General features: G+C 39.1%; 1 protein-coding gene and 1 long non-coding RNA gene across 2 annotated transcripts; one reads left to right on the forward strand and one right to left on the reverse strand.

Annotated features, from left to right (window-relative positions):
• Positions 1–3927: 3927 nt before the first annotated feature.
• Positions 3928–4816, reverse strand: LOC149046400 (uncharacterized). The gene is made up of 2 exons (XR_016185687.1): positions 4615–4816; positions 3928–4217 (listed from the first exon to the last, which is right to left on the reverse strand). It is a non-coding gene; the product is annotated as an uncharacterized LOC149046400 (long non-coding RNA).
• A 679-nt stretch (positions 4817–5495) lies between these two features.
• On the forward strand, positions 5496–8122 carry LOC149046401 (uncharacterized). Its single transcript, XM_089203194.1, has 3 exons — positions 5496–5875; positions 6593–7389; positions 7781–8122. The coding sequence occupies exons 1-3, from the start codon at positions 5511–5513 to the stop codon at positions 8044–8046; spliced, it is 1428 nt and encodes a 475-aa protein (XP_089059320.1). The 5' UTR covers positions 5496–5510; the 3' UTR covers positions 8047–8122.
• The last annotated feature ends 299 nt before the right edge of the window (positions 8123–8421 follow it).

Below are 8421 nucleotides of genomic sequence, written 5' to 3' on the forward strand. Positions count from 1 at the left end.
TACTTGACTATTCCATTTGAATCTCCGCCTTGGAGGAAACCAAATTCGCCACAGAGGGCGCACCTAGATAAACTGATGACTAATGAAGGCCTTGAACACCTGTATTCTTCTACCGAATGTTTGTGCCAAGCTGAAGTTGACTCGTAGTTAATCCGTGGTTTCTTTATAAAGGAGAAAAAATTATTTTCACTACTAATAAGAAGCGTTGACATCTTTCGCGTTGCCATCCATTTAGTGCAGTATGCCATCTACGGACTAAGGGGATTCGGGATCATTTATTTTTATTCTTTTCAGTTATTACAATGTTTCCCTCATCCAAAATAATCCGAAAATTTTGTCTGAACGGAAAGGCTACAGTTCCTTTTCCATAGAGTCCCCAGGGTGGATAGGGGTAGCGTTTTCCAAATAGCCTCAGTGATGATACTTCAAAAAATAACATGTCTTTTCCCTCCAAGAATTGGTATGAAAATTATGTTTGTTTTTGTTTTGTCGGTGGAGTGATTTTGAGGCTTCTGAGTGTATTCGCGAAATTTCAAGTTATTTTTCCCTCGATAGTTTTTAAGTGCTCCATTTTTTAATTTTAACTCGTGAATTGCGCGCATGCGCAAGAGCGAGTTGTAGATACGATGTGGGGAATGGCGCTCGCTCGCTCGCTCGCTCGATTGGTGCATTTGAGTGCATTTGATAGTTTTTGGCGAGTAATAAACAAACGAAATGGCGACCTTTGTTGCTAAGAATAGTGGTGGGGTGAAAAAGAAGCCAATGATAATCTTAAAAGAGTTTTTTTTTTCGTTTTAGTTTCAACAAGCGGCGCCAGCGACTGGCAGGCATGCAAGGATTCACACTGAAATAACAGAACAACCTTCGTTTTTCATAAAATTGTAATTCTCAATCCTTGAACTTGAAAACAATCCGAAGATTCATTGAAAATATCACTTACTGCGAAGCGCTAGGAGTTTACAGATGTTCAAAAGTTTTTTCTGTTATGGCGTGAGATTGAGGACAAAGTCGATCATTACGCTTCGTATCGTGTGTTTTTCCTGTGTGAAGCAACAAAAGATGCCGGCGACTGACGAAATTACAAGTTAACACGAAAATCAAATAACACCTAAACAAACGATTTTAGCTACCGATTTTCAGTGAATTTTTAAAGAACAATTTTCTTTTAAGTTTCAAGACAATTTGAAGATTCAAAATACATATTACGTACTAAAATGCGAAAGTTATACACCACAAAATTGATAAATAGGCCTGAAATGAAATTCTATCTTGTTATTGATTATACGTTGCCTAGCACGTGACTAAAATCTACTTAGGCGGAGATTTAAAATGACGGTGGCAGTCTTGGCCTAGTTACATCACTCAAAACTCGTTCCCGCTTGTCTCATTTGATAAAGAGGGAATCGTTAATGTTTTCATTAAAACAGTATTGCCTTGATTTTCTAATATTTACAATGATAGACAGTAAATTTCACTTTTCACCCACATTTACTTCCAACCCTTTCTTTTGAACCAGAAACAAAAATGATATATGTTTAAAACACATGACATCATCCACCCTTGTCAAATGTAATAGCATGATCATTTCAATTGTAATGCCTTCTTATCCAAACGTTACTTTGTTTCTTTGCTACATTAGCGAACACTGAACTACTGCTCGTACTCTTGATATGACAATCGACCACAAAATTCCCTAAACCAGATAACATTAAACATAATCCAAAAAATCATGTGTCGATTCACGAGTTTGCTCACAGAGCACTTTGATCTATCGCTGTACTGCGAAGGTACAGAGAAACAAAGGTGCCGAATGCACCTTTACCGCTGTTGCCGGTTAAACTTTTCTAGTGTGAAGTTGCGTTTGTTTTTCAGAGGCTGCAATAGAAGAAAGAGCAAGATCACAAACTGATACTTTTATAGATTTCACGCTGTCAAAGGGAAATACTTCAGCTTCGTGTCGCCGAAAGACCTAGAGAATATCTGTACTTTTTCTAACTGATTGACTTTATTTGGCGGCGGTATTCAAGGAGAGACACGTTCTAATCAACGATGATCGTCTAGTTTAGCAAAGGAAAAATAACGAGAAACAGAGGAAGCGAAAAAAATCTTTGACATGTACATCTTTCAAACGTATCTTCCTTTATTAGAAAGATACATTTCTATGAAATGAATATGTTAGTATTCATTTGAACTTAAAAGGATTTCTGTTTCCCAACATACGCTCTTAAGCAGAAAAAGAAAAAAAACGAAGGAAGAGTCATTAGGAAGTCGAGACGCCATCTCGGAAAAACACTCTGATTAAAAGCTTTTTAAAAAAAATGAATGGTTGTTGATTATATACATATTGCTGTGCAACAAAGCTATCATATTCAAAAGTTGACCAGTCAGTTGCAATTGTGTAACTCGGTTAGAAACTTTTAAAGAAAGAGCAGTCATCTAGATCGATATGCAACCAAGAACTGTTTATGGAAACTGTATCTGACCCCGCATATATACTAAAACACAGACGATAGACGATAGACGGTAGACGGTAGAGGATAGACGATAGACTTTCAATGGATTTTGTGACGGAACATGAAGTTAGAAATTCTAAACGTGCTTAGCTAAAAACTACGACGTCAAACGTTCTCACACGTGCGTTTTATTGTGAACATAGCTGACTAAATCTTGTAAATATCATCTCCTCTTGCAGTTAATATGCCAGGCGGATCTCACATCCTTCTTAGCCTAATTTGCATATTTATACAGCTGTCTGTCATTTAAAAACGATTTTTTTTGGTGACTGGACATCAGCGTACGGAAATTGAGCATTATCTGTTCCGAGATGCAAACAGTTTTTTGGGAGCGAAGCTGAGTATTGTGTAAGTATTTTGAACAATTTTACAATTAAATTTCGTTGGATTGTTATGTTAGGATCTCGCACACCTTAAGGTTTCCCTTCATTGGATAGTTATCTTAGCATCTCGCGCACTTTTAGGATTCTCTTTCATGTGATTATTACGTAAGTGACTCACGTTCTTTCAGGATTCTCTTTTGATTGTTACGTTAGAATATAGCGCACAAGTAGGATTCCTCTTTCACTGAATTGTTATGTTAGTATTTTGTGCACTTTAAGGATTCTCTTTCATTCGATTGTTACGTTAGTATCTCGCACAACTTGGCAAAATGTAGGATTCTCCTTCATTCGTAAGATACATTAGTATCCCGCGAACTTACGATTCTCTTTCCTTCGATTGGTACTTAAGTATCTTGCACAACTTTGGATTCTCATTTATCCGATTGCAAAGTTAGTCTTTCGCTTACTTTTAGTACTTTACACTGACGTAGATGAAAAATAAAAACGTCATTGATCTCGAGGAACATTAATATCCTGGCGAAAACTCCCAATGGGGTAGAGAGAAGAAAAAGGGCAGTTCGGAGATTTATCATGGCTTCAGCTATGCGGCAAATCTTGTTGAACGGCATGAATGGTGCATAGTGGCATGTACGAAAACAAATTATGGATTAAGTCGGCTAATTTTTTTAATATTAGAGTATCAAGTTAAATACTTAAATAACTTCAAATTGTCAATCTTAGAGGTGAAAATTTGTGAAAATGACGATAAAATGAGCATTTTTGGAAATCTGGAGGTAAATTTTAATTGTCATCCTAAAGAGTTTTCCAAATCTAAAACTTTTGTCGACAAGCGGCTAAAGTAGAAAGATTATTGTTTTCTCAGAGGGCACGGTAACGAATCCTGCAATCTGATTGGTTCTTTACGAGGTGAGTATTTTCCTATCTCTGCCCACGGGCAACGATAACGCTTTTGTGAGTCGCCGAGTACATCCCTACTAGTGCTTTCGTAGCCAATTTTCATAAATACATCTCGTTTTACCGGCTGGGCAGTATTTTTAACTCTTTCTAGCAGACTTAAAAAAAATGACAGATGATGGCAACCTTTTTTCTTTTATTTTTTTTTGTCAACAGTATTTACACTAGTGATTAGTGCTATATCTCGTTTGAAAGAGGACAAAATTAGCTTTTCAGAAAAAATATATTTTGCCTCCAAAAATCCATGGATTTTAAATCATGCTAAGAAAATGGCGTACAATTTGCATAAATTATCTTACAACTTTTGACTTTGAAACAGCCTGGGCCTTAATGGATTGGAGTTACAAGGAAACATTTCAAGATAAAATATTCCTTATCTTATGGGCAAGACATCCAGAGACTCTGGCTGAAAAAGAGCAAATACAGAATTAATTACAATTTTTTTCCAAACTGTACCCCAAAACCATAATAATTGACCCAGATTATTGAAAAATTTATTCCTCACCAAGTATTTACACAAGGGAAGTAAGCTATACCTCACTTGAAACAGCAGTAAATAAGCTTTCCTGAAATGCATGTTTCCTCTCCAAGAAAAAGAAAACAACCTCATTGAATGCTTTCAAACTAACATTAATTAGCATAAAATATCATCAAAATTTGAACTGTGAATTAAGTGATACCCAAATAATATAAAGTACTGAGGCAAAAATTAACTTAAGAGGTTCCTCGTTATATGGGCAAAATCTCCATAAAAATTGGTTGGAAAATAACAAATATCGCAAGAATGTTTACGGATTACTTACCTCGATTTTTCGCTAGGATTTTCCAGTTTTCTATCTAATTCGGATTCCTCACCACTAGAGATACCACCATGCTCACTTCCATCGTCGAAAATCATCTCTAAAGCCTTAGCTACGCTGTGTCTCTAGCGTTTCGCATCGGACGCCACTATCGCAGATTGAAATCGTACGCAAGTGATTTTCGAATCGGGCTCCCGAGGTCACGTTTAATAGTTCGGAGCTAAAACTCGCCATGTGATTGGCTTAAAATGTGTATATGCTACAGCCGGAATTTCGGGTGTAATCCGAGCATTTCTGAAAAGGTCAACGTCATCATGCAATTTTGCACGATCGGCCCCAGGGCTTAACCACGAAGAGTTTTAAGCAAAGACGTCGATCAACACCTCAAGCCGATAAATAACTTATTAATCTTCTCTTTTCTCTCTCTCAAATCACTTTGGTTGACAGAAAAATATTGGTCTCAGAATGAATTTGTATAAGCAATGGCGTCATTACGTTGGTTGACAAACGGCCTTTTTTTCATATTCAAAAGTTGACCGAATCACGAAGAGACGAATGTTAGATAGAACTACAATGGATTCTATTGCGCCGTCAATTGCGACGCGAAGTGGAAAGTCCTTTTGATAAAGGGGTTAATATAAGTTTTTGGTGTTGTTCTGGTAGGGCCAATACAAAATAATTTGAGTTTATCCAATGAGCTGATGATGTGAATTGTACACCGTAAAGACATTACAAAGTCGACGTTTTGAGCGCTGGCCTTTCGTCAGAGCAAATGACAAAGGGCTAACGCTTGATAGGTCAGCGTTGTGATGTCTCTCTGAAAGTCTTATTACCCTTGGAAATTAGAAGTAATATCCAAGTTTGGTTTTGTTTTGGCATCAGGTCAGAGTGGTGACGTCATGAAAAACAACTGGAAACTATTCCTTTCATTTGCTTTGATCCTGGTTATTCTACAGCCTCTCTTTGGCCTCCCCGCCCTAAAACGGAAACGTCAGAAATATAAAGTTTTAATCCTCGGAGCCGGTTCTGCTGGCATTACAGCTGCTAAAACGTTGTACGATAGAGGCATCAGGAACTTCCTCGTGTTAGAGGCTCAGGATTACATTGGAGGGCGAATGAAGTCAGTGCCCTTTGCTGGTATGAAGATAGAGGAAGGAGCCAACTGGATTCACTACGTGGAAGAGAAGGACAATCCCCTTAATCGATTGAACAAAAAGTACAACTTGACGGGACATCTGTCCAATTATAGCGATTTCTGTATGCGGTAAGTTGACTCATATTTATAATCATTATCATCACTATTCACATTATTTCCGATTCCAGACACTAGTGTCTGGTACTGTCTGTTAGGTTTCCATCACAATGGCTCGTGTATCTTCTTAGTGGCCTTTCTCGCCCAGTCGTCCAACCAAAGACAGCTCACTTCCATACTCAGCACCTTCTTCGCCATGTAATCTATTTGCACGTCGTTTGACTCATACATCGGTTTGAGTTCCATCCGTGGGTACCACGGATGAACATAGTCGGCAAACTTGACGTCCCTCAGTACTTCAAAGAACAGCACTTTTGGTGCAGCGTTTTTATTGTTCACATATTTGGAGTGCGTCAGCGATGAACGGCCCGGCAACACGTGAGCATGGCTTTCTGGTTCCTTTTCGCATATTCTGCATAGGGCGCTTACTTGTTATGACGTAATCGTCCTAGAGGCCAGGAAAAACTTGGATTGGCGAGAACTATTCGTAAGGCTCGATTGCGCTTGTCATGGCTTGCGTCAGAGTGTACGCTCAACCGCTCGATCTCAAGCTCGATCAGCCACGTGTATCCAGCTGGCTATTATATTATCGACAATATTATTATCATCATCACCATTTTTTATATCATTCACAAATTTTTCCGTTACAGCCCTTTCCCAGTTATCTCGGCCAAAATACTTATTATTGCAATAAATTAATGTCAATGATCAAATCATTTTCTTGCACAGAGATGACTTTGAGAACGACATCACTAATTTGAAAACGTTCCATCTGTGGGAGAAAGTTCGTGACGAACTGTTTGCAGAGGGGGAAAAAAGGGATGAATCGGACCCCCCACCCAGAGACATGCCTGCCTCTGTTTACCTGAAGATGCGCGGATGGCGTTCAGATTCCCCGGTGAAGAGGACCTTCTCCTGGTTCAACATTGATTTCGAGTACGGTGGAGATGAAACTGTTACATCCCTTAATAACATGGGTTTTCCGGGAGAAGATTTCTTTATCACTGACCAGAGAGGATATTGGACCCTCTTCAGTGACTTTTATATGCGGTTTAGGGAGAAGATTTTGCTAAATAAGCCTGTTACCAAGATCTACTACTCTGATAACAGCGTTACAGCCACCACAGCCGATGGAGATGAGTTTATTGCAGACTACGCCCTGTCAACCTTCAGTTCTGGAGTGCTGGGCAGTGGCTTAGTTGAGTTTGACCCTCCTTTCCCCAAATGGAAGTTGGAAGTAATATATCGTTTCCGTCCAGTTTACTTTACTAAGATTTTTCTTAAGTTTCCGCGAGATTTCTGGGATGATCACGAGTGGATTATGCACGCTGGCAAGAAAAAGGGCGAGTTTCCAACTTTCTATGACCTAGATCGACCTGGTTTCTTCCCTGGCACAGGTGTTTTGTTTACATCGGTGACTGGTGATGAATCACTCAGAATTGAGGCGCAAGACAATTCCAAAACGATGATAGAAGTGATGGCCGCTCTGAGGAAAATTTACGGCGAAAACATTCCTAACGCTACAGGTGAGCTGGGTGTATTTTATCATTTTGGTTAGTAATCTTTGTATGACTTGATTCTGATCGGCTAGTAAGATATGTTCCGTAGACAAAATGAAAGAAGGTATAGGAGAACAGTCAGGATGTTTTTGGAACATATCGATTCTATTTCATTTTTTGTTTGTTTGTTTGTTTCAAGTGGAAAATGAAGTCTGTTTTCCAAGACGTCCACACCGTGAATTCTTGCTAATTTCCCTCCACTTTTGGAGAGTCGTTTTAGTTGTTAAAACTAATCTACGCCAGTTACATCATGAAAGGGACATTTCTGGCGTTGAATGAGTAACGACTATTTTATTCTTACAGTATCTGCTTGTAACTCAACTGACCCATCTTCCTCCTTTAAAAATTTCTTTGTTAGACATCCATGTCAGCAAGTGGTCACAGAATCCATATGTGAGAGCAGCTTGGACAGATCCAGTAGTCGGCACAAGTTGGGGTCACTATGAGAACATGGCTGGTCGGCTTGGCAATCTCTTCTTTGCTGGGGAGAGCACCAGCTCTGAGTGGATGGGGTTCGTTCAGGGTGGATACTTCACTGGACAAGCTAAGGCCAAGGAGATAATCAGCTGTCTGAAGGGAAAGAAGTGTAAGCCATACCGAAAAGCCAAGAAATATGTTAAGTGAGACATAACAACAGCGAGTGACTGAGAATGTTTGTAAACGTGTGCTGGTGACCCTCAAATAAAAGGATTTCACTCCATCTGTGTAACACGTCTGTCTGACGATGATGCTTCCCAACAGAGCAGTTTTCGATTGGCTTTGGTCGCTCCCGCCCTTCCCCCTCCCCCTCCCCTTTCCGCTCTCCGCTCTCTCCACAAATCAAATTCTAAAATGAATGAGAGTCATTTTTAATTTTCTTGCGTTTGAAATTGTTTGTTTTGCTAATTCTCGACTTAGAATATTTTCTTATGTTTTCACTGGTTGTTAGCGTGGCATCATTCTTTTTTTTCTGGTTTCGTGACATTTATTCAAACTGCGCGTTAAGAATTCAAACTTGGT

This window comes from Pocillopora damicornis, chromosome 4 (genome assembly GCF_964200805.1).
Source record: "Pocillopora damicornis chromosome 4, jaPocDami1.2, whole genome shotgun sequence".
NCBI classification, from domain to species: domain Eukaryota; kingdom Metazoa; phylum Cnidaria; class Anthozoa; order Scleractinia; family Pocilloporidae; genus Pocillopora; species Pocillopora damicornis.

What these genes read in the sequence shown, in the direction of transcription:
- LOC149046401 (XM_089203194.1), top strand. Translation starts at nt 5,511, where the DNA reads ATGAAAAACAACTGGAAACTATTCCTTTCATTTGCTTTGATCCTGGTT. An exon ending in TATAGCGATTTCTGTATGCG is followed by an intron (nt 5,876 to 6,592) that starts GTAAGTTGACTC and finishes TTTCTTGCACAG; the next exon opens with AGATGACTTTGAGAACGACA. An exon ending in AAACATTCCTAACGCTACAG is followed by an intron (nt 7,390 to 7,780) that starts GTGAGCTGGGTG and finishes TTTCTTTGTTAG; the next exon opens with ACATCCATGTCAGCAAGTGG.